This window comes from Tupaia chinensis, unplaced genomic scaffold, assembly GCF_000334495.1.
Source record: "Tupaia chinensis unplaced genomic scaffold, TupChi_1.0 Scaffold144952_1, whole genome shotgun sequence".
NCBI lineage: Eukaryota > Metazoa > Chordata > Mammalia > Scandentia > Tupaiidae > Tupaia > Tupaia belangeri.
This window is the reverse complement of record NW_006204812.1, coordinates 597,161-612,087: the sequence shown is the minus strand read 5'-3', so window position 1 is coordinate 612,087 and position 14,927 is coordinate 597,161. Positions and strand designations below refer to the sequence as shown.

General features: G+C 37.3%; 1 protein-coding gene across 1 annotated transcript in view; it reads right to left on the bottom strand.

Moving 5' to 3' along the window:
• Positions 1-251: 251 nt before the first annotated feature.
• Positions 252-14,927, bottom strand: part of ATAD2B (ATPase family AAA domain containing 2B) — a gene marked incomplete at its 5' end in the record, with an annotated part of 152,389 nt that continues 137,713 nt past the window's right edge. The window contains 5 exons of the mRNA XM_014583869.2: positions 252-2,985; positions 6,466-6,594; positions 6,923-7,050; positions 9,637-10,320; positions 14,056-14,193. Of these exons, the coding sequence (XP_014439355.1) occupies positions 2,944-2,985; positions 6,466-6,594; positions 6,923-7,050; positions 9,637-10,320; positions 14,056-14,193 (1,121 nt within the window). The remainder of the gene's footprint in view (positions 2,986-6,465; positions 6,595-6,922; positions 7,051-9,636; positions 10,321-14,055; positions 14,194-14,927) is intronic.

The window sequence follows — 14,927 nt, the reverse complement described above, 5'->3', positions numbered from 1 at the left end:
CATTCCCTAAAATAAAATCCAGTAAACCTACAAATACATTGGCATATGCAAAAAAAAAAAAAAAAAATCAAGTCATGAAAGGATGAAAACAAAACAAAACAAAAATTAATCACAGGTGAGATTCAAGCTCGAAAACAATTAAACCCACAGCCATCAGTTTCAACCCTAGTGCGGTTCCATCATCTTCAAAAAGCTCCCAGGGTCCCCACAGCGGAGCATGAGCTATTGCTGGGCTGTGATACATATTTTACTGATCTGAGAACAAGGTTGTACACAGGAGCTAATCATTTATAATGCTCACAATAGGAAATAAGAACAGAGGTCAATTTGTACATATTTTTGCCAATGCTATACAGCAAAAATTAAGAACTTACAGAAAGGTAAACAAAATTGGGTCCACTTGGATAATTTCACAAGCTGCTTTAAACTATAGAACCACCAGATTATCTGTAAAATAAGCAAAACTGGTATAGTGTGTTTCTTTTGGGGAGAAAGGGAACCAGGAGTTGGTACAATTTCAGCTCACGTTTCCCCCCACCCCCTGCATTACACTGGCTTTCTCTTTAAGACCCAAACTGTTCAAAGTGGCAGTTCCTATACTGAGGTTGCCTCTGATTTCTCCATTTACATTAAGGTTAATATTATTTAAAAGGATCTTTTGGAAGCATTTTAATGCTGAACATAAATAAATTTCCCTTGTCAAACTCACTGATGGCTAAAGTCTTAATTAACTTGTACGAATTTAGTAACCTACTAAGAACATGTGCGTTTTTCCTTTCACAAGTGCTGCTGTTACTTGAACAGAATGCTTCTGAATTAGAGTAACTGGAATAAATATTTAAAAAAAAATAGTGCAGCAAGAACCTGAGACTTGCAAAAAACCCTTCTACCAGAAACTTGCTACAAAAAATCTGCTACATCTTATTTCATCAAATCTTTTAAATTCTGTAACAATTTCCATCAAAATACAAAATGCTAATGTATTAGACAGTAAAATAGTCTGAACTGGTATGATGGTAATAAATACTAAAGAAAGCATGAAAATCCTCCCGATAATCAAATTAGAGGCTTCAAATAACCTCCCCTTTAAAATGGTTCATCGTTAATCGCACTTGCCCACCTTAAAAATACAGTGTGTCTACATGGGTAGCATCTTGAATTATGTGACTGAATATTATGAAAACTTCATAGACTAGGTATAAAGAAAACAAGTGGCATTTAAAAAATTAAGCTAGGATTAGAAGGCGTTAAATGTTCATGTAAATGCAAAGAAGCACTTAGGATTACTGCAGTAGCCTATGGCCGAAGCGTGCTTTCCACACACTTCAAGAGCCAGAGACAAGGAGACAAGTACCTTAGCTTCAGCATGTAAACGGTGGCAAAGTGCTTACAGAACTCTGTAAACACTGTTGGTAACTAAAATACGAAAAGCTGAGGTAGCTCAGTATCTCTGCAGTAGTCCAAGACCATTTGCCCTAACTAAAACTCAAAACTACATCTGTTGCATATATTGGAAAGACATACTTGCAGCTAACGGCTGTATGAATGAAGTCATCAAGCCAACTTGTCGGCAAAATTGTCTACCTTTTTGTTTAAAAAGCATCTGATAAAAAAATGTCACTGCACTCCCTCTGCCTCTTTGCAACTGCCTAGACTGTGTCTCCAAATGTGTAGAACGTTTTTGTAAAACTAGTAACCCATCATTAATTTCAGGTAAGTACAATTCACAGAAATCATTCGACAAGATCCAAAAGAGGTTCCACTCTCTCACATGAAGAGTTGTGAAGGTAAACTTATGGGAAGGGATTTAACTATTAATACTGTTATTCAAGGGCCAAACCAGAGCTCACTTGTAATTATGCATACAGTAAATGAATTTTTGTGAAGTTTCTGACGAATTCCTCTCTTTTCTATCCATTTGGCAAGTCCTGGCTTTAAAACAAAACAGGAACAGTTTACTAGACATGAAAATCATTTTTCTGTGGGAACTCAACACGAGTAACTGTTAAATTGCCACCGACAGAAGGAAGAATGGCCACTATTCCCTTCTTTTCTGGTCATCATTGTCAGCAGTGTTAAGAAGCGTGTGTGGGTTTTTCTGGACTGTGTATTACCAGTTGTTGCTGTTTTATTACATGTTTCTTACACAGAAACAGACCATACCGGAAATCTTACCATTTTATCATATTATGTGGCTTACTGGGTGTCTTAATTGAGCTTTGAGAACAAGACAAGCATTTAATACCAAAACACTGGTTGTCTTTTAATGACACAGAGTATCAAAGCTTACTTTCAAGGTTGTAACCAAAGAAAACATTTTAATTTACTTGCTACAAATAAGCCCACCCCTCAAGCCTTATCTTTCTCAAATGAATAATAAAAAGGCACATTAAAGGCAGTTCTAAAGAGCCTAACCTAATTTCATCCAGTTTCTTCTGTTTCCCACCATAACATACCATACCCAACTCTAAAACAGGTTTCAGTCCATTGCGGGGAGGGGAGAAGATATGATAAACGGGGTAGAAAGGAGAAAAAAAATAGGCTGCCCACTGTTCAATCAATCCGACACAGTTAGAACTGCCCCATCCAGATTCCTCGCATTTGCTGGTCTGCTCCCTAAGAGAGAATCTCCAAAAGAGAGTGCATGAAAAGAGGGGCAGAAGCGAGAGCAGTTTCTGTAGCACCAAATCTCCAAGCTGTGGGGTTGTATTTTTTATTTGTGGAAAATACAACATGTTTCTGAAGTTCTGTTTGGTTCTTGTAGGCTGGTTGGTTTCAGGTACCTGAGACAATAGCACCAAATTCAACAGAGAGAAAGAATGAGTGAGAGAGCACTTTACACCAAGGCTCTGCACATAATTGGTGCAATTTGAAATTGAATGGCTCAGAAGGCTGCTCAGCCAGGAGCAGATTGGAGAGGGTAAACCACTCATCTTGAAAAGTTCATAGGAATGTCTCAAACATATGAACTGTTCTTTCCATTTCCTATAAGAAAAAAAGAGTACGTTATCTTTAAGGGAAAGACAAAAGTAATCCTCACTATGAAAGAATTCACTTTAAATTTTCAGAGAAAGAATTTGAGATACAAGTTAAAATTTATAAATACTGTCCTAATTACAATACCATAACTACTCAGTAAGACTATTTGCTCTAGATTTTTAAAGTACTTATTTTTTTCTAAAGAATTACTTTATTTAACTTTATTTATTTATTTATATTTGACTAGAAAGGGACAGAGAGAGAGAGAAAGTGTGAAAGCAAGCCAACAAGTCTGGCACTTGATCCGTGGTTAGTCATGGGGGAGTCGAGCAACCTTAACCACCATGCCACCTGCTGGCCCCTAAAGTATCTATTTGTATTTAGGCTAATAAGGACGAATGAGGCTAGTAATGTCCAATGAGTAACCTATGCCAGTATTATAAGTACACGGCATGAGTAACATAAATAACAAGATGACAGCAACACTCAATGAACAACTTACTATGTTAGTAATCGTCAGTAATCCAAGTAGCTTATTATGCCAGATACTGTACTAAGAAGTATATATAATATATAAATAAATATTGACATTTATAGATAACATGTATGTGAATATGTGACTTTTATAAGTAACTTACATATAAGTATAAGCATGCAAGTATATAAGGATATAATAATATACAAATTATATATAATAATATAATATACATTATATTATATATTATATATATTGTATTATTGTTATATTATATACTATTATAATATAATGTATATTATATATAATTTGTATATTATATATATATGGAACTTAATTCCCACAATAATGTTGAAGATTAAAATAGGTTGGGACCAGCAGATGGCGTAATGGTTATGTCGCTGGACTCCCACGTAGTCAACCACAGTTCAAGTCTAGGATCCAGTGGCTTAAAACTCACGCCAAGTACGTGTGTGTGTGTGTGTGCGTGCGCCCAAAATTCCAAGAGGAAAATGGAGGAGAAGGGACTGCAGCATGGCCATAACTCCGAGGGGGTGATTTCTCCAATTCTGTCTCTGTCTCTCTCTGTCTCTATGGTGAGTGCATGTATCCTATAGCAAAAAAACTCTCTAAAAAAAAAGAAAAAAAAATACATGTATATGTATGTATTATTAGGACCAGCAGATGGTGTAATGGTGACATCACTGGACTCCCACATGATCGACCACCATGGTCCGTTAGAGTTCTGGACCTGGTGGCTTAAAATTCACATTTGGCATGTGTGCGAACGTGCCCAAAATCCCCAGAGGAGAATGGATTGTAACAAGGCCATTCCTCCGATAGGTGATTACTCATTTTCTGTCTCTGTCTCTCTGTCTACTCTAGAGATCATATGTGCCTATAGCAAAAACCTCTCTTAAAAAAAAAAAGACAATAGGTATTATTATGGGCCCCATTTTATAGACAAAGAAACGCGGGCAGAGGGGCTGAATAATTTGACAGTTAATAAATGCCAGTCAGGATATGAATATAGTCAACCTCACTCCATAGCCTGAGTCCTTCCTTACTCAATATATTCTATTAACTCCCAAGGAAAATTGAATGCATTCAATGTAATGAAGTTTATGCCAAAAAGTATGGAATGCATCCTGTTCCCATTTCTATTCCCTACAATCAGAGCAGAAAAGAGATGGGGGTGGGAACAGCCAGAAGGAGTGACTGCCATCACTACCACTAGAAAGCCACTCACTGTTAATTCTGCTCCCAATCCCTTCCCTCCCTACAGCAGGCCCTTAGATGACAAGGGTTCCAAGTTCCATACTGAGAGATGTCTCAGTGCTGAACAGTATCTATTCTGTACAAACTAATGAGTCGCAATTGTTTTAACAAAGAAATTCTAGAATTAAAAAATAATGTAATCTTCCCCATGCATTTCATTGAGAGGGGCAATGTCAAATACAGTTAAAACATTTGGTTTTCATTTCTCCTTTTATACAGCTCAAAGATACTCTGTTCTGCACCTCTACAGAATGAGTGGCACTAACAGATTATCATCTGATCAAAAAGTTCTATATGATCAATCAAAATTACACCTCTGTATATTTTACCATATATTGGTGAATAGGAAAAAAAATCAGATTATAAGACAAAATATATAATGCAATCCCAATTTTTAAATATATGTACATACTTAGGCATGTGATGTACATTCAGACATTTCAAAAGACGAACCCTGACTCCTTTCTCTAGATTGTGGAATATAGTGATGTTGTTTATTTTCTCAATTATGCTTTCCTGTTATTTCTATATAGTATATGGCTTAGTGTAGCTTCACAAAAGTGCAACTTGAAATAATGTGATTATAAAATAATTTTTAAATGCTCTCTTGCTTTAATCCAAATCCAATATTCCTTATTACACCATATCCTCTACATTTAAATCTTTAGTATACCAGATATGTTCCTCGAGAGCAGGGATTTTTGTCTTACTCATTTTTACTCCCAAACACCTGGCATAATATCACGCACTGGAGGTACTCAATAAATATTTAATAGCTTGCCAGAAAAATAAACTAACATGCAAATGAACAGAAAGTCTAAGTAAATCACTTAGCTACTTAGTGGGTAGTTGAGAAATTACATTTGCTCAGATGACCTCAGAAAGAAGTGTGGCTTAATGAGATATAAGAGTAAAGATGTAAGGTCACATTTTTAAGGAAAAAACTTCCTTATGTGACAGAGTTGTCTAAAAAAAGAATTGGTCATCTTTAAAAATATCTAAGCAAAAAGACAGCCTTTCCATCACTGTACATGACAGAGGAAGATGATTTTTAGTCGACTGCAGTTCAAGTCATGGGGCTGGGGGCTTGATCTCACGCCGGGCACGTGCGCGAGCGTGCCCAAGATCCTGAGAGGAGAATGGAGGAGAAGGGACTGCGGCGTGGCCATCCCTCCTGGGGGATGATTTCTCGCTGTCTGTCTCTCTGTATCTCGCTTTCTGTGTCTTTCTAGCGAGCACACGCACCCTATAGCAAAAACTTCTTCCAAAAAAAAAAAAAGGAATGGGGTGGCAAATAGGTCTCCCTGCCCATGTCAGCAATTCCTTTAGGTCAGCAGAGGCTGCCAGGGAGCCAGAGAAAGGACTGTGGGGCCACATCCAGAGTCCAGAGGCCCATGTAATATGCTCGGTCAGCATTATAGTAATAAGCAGGGTGAATTGTGACATACATTCTATGTACCTACCAGCCACACCCAAACAATGGGTTTCTGTGTTGTGATAAACAAGCAACCCCAGGTTACTTCTTTACTGAGACAAAATGGTACAGAAAGGCATTATTCTTCAAGCTGTTAAACTTTGACTCTCAATGCACTTTTCATCTTAAATCTTCCATACATTCTTTAGTTACTTGGTAAAAAGATACAGATGTGTGTAAGACCACTTTTTTTTTTTCTTTCTCTGGCCAAGTTAAAAGCATGTTTGTTTATTCTACAGATGAACTAATAAGCACTTACCTCTACAAGTTGTGATTTGTCATAATCCTTACGATGACGGTAGATGCACTGACTAAGAAGAGAATATAACCTCTCAAGTTGATCAACTGCCAGATTGTTGCTTTTATCTACTAATAAATCAAGCAATTTCTAAGAAAAATCAGAAGAAAAGAGAATATAGTTTGGTTTCACTGGTCAAACTGAAACAGTGAAATTTAACTAGATAGACAATGGGTAGCCATACAGCTATGGTGTAAAAGTGACATCTAAGGTTAGAAGATCCTAGAGGTTAGTTTATTACCAAGACTATTCTCATTATCTTTCAGCCTCTCAAAACCCACATAACTCTTACTGGCTGCCCAAAGGTACTTACATTCCAAATTAGAGCAGATTTCCAAAACTAGCTTTATTCAGTTACCTACAAACGCATTTAAATCTCCGTCCATTCACTGAAAGCTGAGGGAATAGTTAAACTCACCCTCAGTCTCTCCCGATCAACTACAAGAGGTGGCACCGGCTCAGACGGCTCTTCTGGAACCAGTTCCAGGCTTGTTGTTTTCGTCTGCTCTAAAATTAATTTACGGTATTTCTTTACTTTAGAAGCACCTACAATTGAGAAAAAATGCAATGCAGCAAGTAAAAGTTAAGAAAAATCATTCTTAAAAACTCTTAAATTCTTTTCTGAAGGAGGAGAGAAGGGTATATTGTTTAAATAATAAATGATTATTTTGCAAGTAATCCAAATTGAGGAGAACTAAGCTATAACTAACTACAATCACTGAAATGTGTTATCTTTCTACTATACCACCTAAAATTCTATTAAAGATTGACTTGGGTACAAACATTTTTTTTCCCCTAAAAATACAAACCCTTTCACCTTACAGTGAAATTAGTATAGTCGAATTACTTTCCTCCTAACATCTGCTGAGACCAGCTACACTGCAAAAGCTGAAATTTGGGAGTAAGTGTGCATAATTTCACGAAGGGTCAGGATATCATTAAATCCTATGCTCTTCCACAGTAGGACTAATGTAAGGGGAGGCTGTGGGGGAAAGGAATGCAAAGACAAGCTTCTTAGTTCAGAATTTCCGACGGGATCATGCCATGTCAGGGACATTAGGTAAGGAGAACCTTCCTCCTCGCTTCTGTATCAATCCTCTTACTCTCAAGGCTTTAAACACTTCCTTTTTCCTCATCAATGCCTGCTCTACAGATCAACAGTGAAAGAACCAAAATGCTACCTTCAAAAATATGTATCATGATATATCAGTGACATTTTATATTTCAAGCAGCCTTTAAAGTGAAGCCTTTCTAGTTCAATGACCATACCCTAGGAGTTTTGTTAAAGCCACACTGATCCTCATTAGCACATCCATGGCCTCATCTCAGAGCCCTGAGAATTGGGATTAGAAACCAATGCATCAATTAATACATCCTGATAATCCCAAATGAAAATCTCAGGTTGAACTTTTTACACAACATATACCTTTAAACTTTAGGTCAAAGTTTTATACAATAAATATCTTTAAACATTTTTACCTCACCCATTGAACAAAATATTAATGTAAGGCTATTTATGCAAATTTAACGAAATCTCGCAAAGCAGCAGCATAGAAATGGAGTCCTCTCTCCCTGCAGCCATTCTGCTCCCAACTACAAATTTTCCCCTTTTCCTCATGATGCCCCATTCATTAATTGGCTCTAGCTTTAATATATTTTTTGGGTTCTATCTATATAATAGCCCAGTTTAAAATATTGATCTTAAAACTACTTTCTACTATTAAATATTGAGGAAAATGAAAAATTCTCAACCGATAGCATTTAAGAACAGCAAATCTCTCTTCATCCATTAAAAGAATGCTAAGACTATGAATAATACCTTCCAACTTCCTAATTCTGCTAGAGGGCTTAAAAAGCTGACAGCAAAAAAATCTTTCCCACATAGCCCAAATCCCAGGCTAAAGTTATACACTCCACACAATTTAGAGAACATGATATAATTTCAAAATAGCCCAGTATAAGAAGAGTACCTGTCCAGGAAGGGAATGTTTATTGAGCAGGGGAGATATCCAACTCATTCCATCCCACAATGGGCTAAAAACTATAATAATAGGGACCAGCAGTTGGCGTAATGGCTATGTCGCTGGACTCCCATGTAGTCGACCACAGCTCGAGTCCCGGACCCAGTGGTTTAAATTCATGACAGGCCTGTGTGTGTGCGTGTGTGCGTGTGTGCCCAAGATCCCGAGAAGAAAATGGAGAAGGGATTGCTGCATGGTCATACCCCCTGGGGGGTGATTTCTCATTTTCTGTCTCTCTCTGTCTTTTTGGCAAGTGCACACGCCCAATAGCAAAAACCTCTCCCCTCCAAATATATATATGTGTATGTATACATATATATATAATCATAAGCAAAGATAGGCTAGAAATGCAACTCCCCTTTTCTGCTCCTTAAAGAAGCACACAGGCGTAGGAAGTAGGAGCTGGTCGAGTACTGATTTTCTGAGAGCAAGGCAAATTACAATGAGGGTTCTGCTTCCTTCCTCTACTAGTGGCCTTATAAAGCGATAGAACCTCTTCCCCCACATTCAACTAACAATGACAGCCTAGAATGAAAGTATCTCAGTAGGTGTCAGTTACCCTGAGAGGCAAATAACATACATGATTTATTTAATCCTTGCAACACCACTCGAAGTTCAGTTTTACAAATTCAGAAAACAGGCTTGGAAAGTATAAGAGATCAAGGCCACACTGATTATAACAAATAGGAATGGTAATTTAATCTAGGTCTGTGACTCTTTCTAATATACCATACTGATGTCCAAGTATTCCCAGCCCACCCTCACCCTACTCCAGTAATCCTCCTGTTGAAATTCCATTTTATCACCTGTGGATTTACTCAGCCTGTAGTCCTTAATCCCTGAGGATAGGGGAGGTAATCAGGTGGAAGGCAGAGGAGTAAGCAGGCCAGAAAGCAATGCATTCTGGACTATAAACTCTTTGAAACTTTTGCAACATTTAGCATGTGCGTGTGCACTCCTCTAGGGAAAAGAAAAGAAAACTTCAACAGCTTTTCAGAGAGTTATAACTATTCATCAACTATTGCTTCTGGGAACCAGATAAAATATATAATGAATTAACTCTGAAGTTTAAACCTTCAGAAGATTTTTTTTTTTTTAATATTAATTCTACCTTCTTTATCCAGTTCTGCATCTTTAACCTCCGCATCGGGTCCAGGTTCTAACTTCTCACTATTGCAGCATTCCAGTGCCTCTAGTTTCTCAGAATCATCTCCATGATTTTCATTCGCAGTTTCTGGTTTTTCTTTTGAGTGGTCCTCTGGAAGAACCTTTTGTTCAGAACTACATTTATCTCCGCTACTACATAAAGAAACTACTTCCACCTTGCCATTCTGACAGTCCAAAGCCGGTATTCCTTCAAAACTGTCAGTGGAGGCCTCACCATTTAAACAGTTTCCTTTAAGGAAAGGCTCTTTCCTAGATATCTGTTCTGGATTTATAGAACTGCTGCTGTTGACAAGTAGAGATTCATTTGAACTTTCCTCTTCGGTGGAGGCAAAGTTCTCTTTTGCTCCTGCTCCATTGTTAAGCCTCTGCCCCTGGTCCATGTCCATGACATCACATGATGATTCGTCATTGGTCATTGATAAGTCTCCAGTCTCTTCTCCATTTTCCTCATGGCAGTCGGTGCTAACCTCAAACTCTCCATTCTCCATCAATTTCCTGTCCTCTGTGTGGTTATCATAGTCTGCAAATTTAGTGTCCTCTTCATCTTTTTTTAAATTGTTGACTTTCCTTTTCTTAATAATTCCTTTACCCCACTGTGATCGTCGCCTTGATTTTCTCCGAACTCGAACTGTATTACAAGGAAAGAAAAAAAATACATAGAACTTGGAGTGTGCAGATACTTATCAAACAGGACCCAAAGCAAGTAAGCCCATACTGGTGTATACACAGACACAAACTGCTTAGCTCTTGATAGCCTTGCTGACTAATTTTCACAACCCACAAGTGGAACAGATATGAAGTCAGGAATGAAAATTTTCAAAAATTTGTTTCCTGTGTGACTTTAATCAGCATTAGCCTTTTCTTCTTTACGTTTAACTTTATAGCTGTTCCTAATTTCCAATATCCAGGGGCCAAATATATAATATAAACATTTAAGGAACCACCACACTATCAGGATATCCAGAAAGTTCGAGGTCATAACCCTGGATCTCCACCAGAAAGGTGGAAATCTTTTCCAGCAAAAGATATCCTAAATCATGAAAGGACATAAAGATATGATCTAATACAGCATGAAAGAATAGTTACAGGTATTCCCACAAAGAAATTTCTGTTGCCTCTACTTCCCAAAAAAGGAAGCAGAAAATGAAGTCACCCACAGTAAGAATGATGATGAATGGAAGCCCTATGCTACATGGACAATCTGGTTAGCCAACTGTTAACCTTCTCTTGCACCAATGGTTCACCTAGCAGGATCATTTCTTACAAAGTTATTTGAGGCTATGTAGAAACACTAAGCCCTCTGCTATGAAGGCAATAACATTACTAATAAAATGTTGAAAATAATCCAGTTATCTGAGTTCAAAAGTTGTCAGGACTATACTGCTAGATGTTAGGAACCATCATGAGCTTTATGTGTAAACAGCTGAGACTTCCAGGAGATAAAGGACCAGGAATGTTTAATTTTCCATAAATGTATCAAATAGTTGGTTATGCAAGTCTACTCCATTGTTCCTTAAATAAGTATAAAGTTAACTTTTATTTCATAATCTGGGATACTTGGATCATATAGTTGAACATTCTTTAGAACATTTAAATACAAAAGCAAAACACTTAACCTAGAGCCCTATCACTTCTGGTAGCCAGTCTGAATTCTAAATATTAGTTTACCACAAGTAAATCATAAGCAAATAACAGTAACCCACAGTTCCTGTGGCTATGAAAGGAACTGTCAAGTCTGACTTGTCATTAAAAAAGAATAATGTATATTTTTAATATGTCAAAGCTAAAACATTTCCTGGACAACACGTTTTAAAAAGAAAATAAAAATATAGGATCTCTAACTATAGATTGTTTAACCTACAGTTGAAAAATCACTCTGTAGACACAGAAGAGAAGATGCTACTATGACTACTCTTGTTCCTTGTATTTATTGCTTAATAGGAACTTGCAGTCTATCAAAAGTATATAGTTTTCATAATTTTTTCATTTTTAATCTTTACTGAGTCTCTGTAAAGACACCAAAGTATTCATTAGAAATGGATACATTTGGTTATAAATATTATGCTTCTTTTTATTGAAACCACCCCCAAAATTCAAGTTATTTAGTTATTTGGTCAAAATACATTTTCCTACAAAACCGTAATAACTATTAGAACAAGCTCTTCATTCTTTTCCCCCTATTAATTTCTATTTTTACAATTTACAGCTATTAGTACAAAGAAGAAATTTTCTATATTAGTCTCCTGTTAAAAGCTGGTACACACGCTCAGATGACAGTCAAAGGATCCTATTAGCCACAGGAAAAACTAATCTAGTTCATATTAAAGATGAAAGAAAAACATCCAGCTTGCTCTCACTCTAAAAGAGAGACTATTAGGTTTTTACTACCTAACAAGCCACTCCTGACATTTTAATCTCTTATTCTCCAACCATGTAACCAAAAATACAAGAGGTTTACCTTTTCTTTCCTAAGCCATGGAACTCTTGACACAAAGAGGCTAAACTCTGGTCAATCACAAGCCAATTCAATTACTTTCCATGTAGTACACTGAGCGAAGGCTAAAAGCCCTAATAAAACAAGTCTATTTCTAATGCTTTTATACCAGCTGATAATAAAGCAACTGTTCTTATTCTGTGGGAGACAGAACTGATATATTTTTTCTCTTCCTTATATCTCTAATGGTTAGTATAATTTTGGCAAAGTAAGAGAAATGGATCACGTAAGGTCCACGAGAATAGGGCTTTTTGCTTCACTCACTGCTGTATCTTCACTGTTGCTGGCATATGGGAGAAGGATATATTTGTGGACCTAATTTTTAATACACGACTTCCTTTATAAGAGTGTTCCGTGTGAAAAGCCTACTCAGGGGTATAATCTTTAGAGTCGATTCGTAGAGTATCACTGAGCTTGTTCTCAAAGCTAAGGCCTTGGGAACCAACACTCCCGTAGGGACATTTAGATTTATGAGTTAAGTTAATGTAGGACAGACAAATGATGCGTCACATACGCCATCTACTGGTAAGAAAACAAACTTACATTTCTACATTGAGAGACTATCTCTAATACTGAAAGGAACTTAAAATTCTTAGGGCAAATATTCAATGTGCTTTCCTCAGTGAATATGTGTTATCAGGTGCAGAGGACATAAAGGATTGCAAGGTCTAAATTACATGATCTGAAATATTGGGTCATCTCAAGTCATGACACATTTTTGCATAGAAAAATACGTCATGACTTTTCCGACGACCCAATACAATTAGGCTAGCCAACTTTGAGCAGTTTCATGGCAACTAAATGCACTACTAAGTTCTTTCTCAAAATTTTTCATATATGAATGCCACTTACTGAAGGAAGACAAACTTCTAAAAGAAAATAGGTATGAGTCAGTCATTCAAATTCAATGTCCTTGGTGAAAGAACGAATTAAGACCAGCTTTTTTGTCAGCAAGAGCAGTATTATCACATTTGTAGCCCTCCATAGCAGAACCCAGCATCTACATTCCAAGGGATACTGTCCTCAGTGACACAGAGGACTGTATTAGAAAAGTGCTGTGCTTACTAACTACCATCGTAGCAATTCTACAGCTCAATATAAATGAGTAAAAAATGAAGAAATTCCACAACACAGAATTTTCCCTCTATTAAATACATCTCAGGCCAGTAGGTGGCATGGAGGGTAACACTGCTGAATTTGTGGAAACATTGCTGACTTCGAGATTCGAGTCCCAGACCCAGCGGTTTGAAAATCATACCAGGCACGTGCATATGCATGTACAAAATCCCAAGAGAAAGGAGAAGAGACTGCGGTGTGGCTACACCCCGGGGGGTGATTTCTCACTTTCCCTTTCTATCTCTCTAATGAGCACACACGTCCTATAGCAAAACATTAAAAAATTTTAAAAATTTTAAAAACTCACAAAACTAGGTAAATAAAAAAGGCTGTGTAGATTTTTTCGAACTGAGCACAATGTATTCTTCTGTAAAAATCAATTTGATTCACTCCCACACTGGACCTTCCATTTCCCACTATAGAGAGAACACGTTACATAGCATAGAACAGGCAGGGTGTAGGTAACAACAGGGGTGGAAAAAAAGTCTATTGGTCCATGTCTCAATCCAAAAACCAGTTTAAAACTGAAAATATGTTCACACTTAGCTCAGCTATAAAAGGAAGTAGTGAACTGGGTAGAAAACAGCAAATAAGGTTGAAGAAATATATTTCTGATTCAGCCTCTCACCCCACAAGCTCTTCACCTCTGAAAAGAGGAGCTTAGAAGAGCTGTGAGAAAACACCCACTCCCTAACAAATCTGTATCATCCTCAGTTGTTCCCACCACTGGTTAACATGATCTCAAACGCTCACATGCACATTTATTTGCAGAGTTGTGCCAAACATCCATTGGATTTCTTTGTTTGTGCCGAAATGCCTCTTCAACTCTAGTTTCTGTCTTCCGAGCTCCAGTACCATGAGGATTTATTTGTTCTGCTGTTACCGATAAGCCTGCAAGCAGAAGATAAGCAATACCTATTTAAATATTCCCAGCTACATAAACCAACAAGGTTAAAAAGAAAGTCTGAAATATAAAACTGAGTTTTAAAGTCATTAATTACACTTGGACAGTGTGTAATTCTGATGGTAACAGTGCCTTTTGTTTGACGATGAGAAAAAAACTAGATATAAAATCATAAAAATAAAACAACCCAGCAGGCCACGCTTACGCTTAATCCCCAAAGAGACCCTATTTCTTACACATTTTAGTTCACAAAGGGACACATTTACATGATTATATCTGTGGGACAATATATTATATATCGATTAAAAGGCATGAGCTCTGCCTTAGAATGCACGGTACGTGTGTGTCGGGCCACTAAGCCTCAATCCCATGAACTGTTCCAGTCTTTTATTTGCTTCCTGTCATATCACACTGCAGTACACTTGGGTTTCCTGTGTTATCTCCCCAAGAGTAGCCATCCCATCTCAGTTGTCTTCACTAGCTTTCCATCTTCTACAAAGTCCTTAAATGATGGTGCATCTCTCTGTCTACCACTTCTCCTTTCATTCTTCTATTATATGCTACCCCCACTAGGTATCATTTCTGTGTTTGGATACTACTATCATTATAAAATCATTCCTGAATCTCTGCCTTTAGCCCAAAAGTCTCTCGCCTTCTGACCTATATACCTACTTGGTATCTCAAGCTGGATATCCTAAAGATTGGTCAAACTGAAGATAAC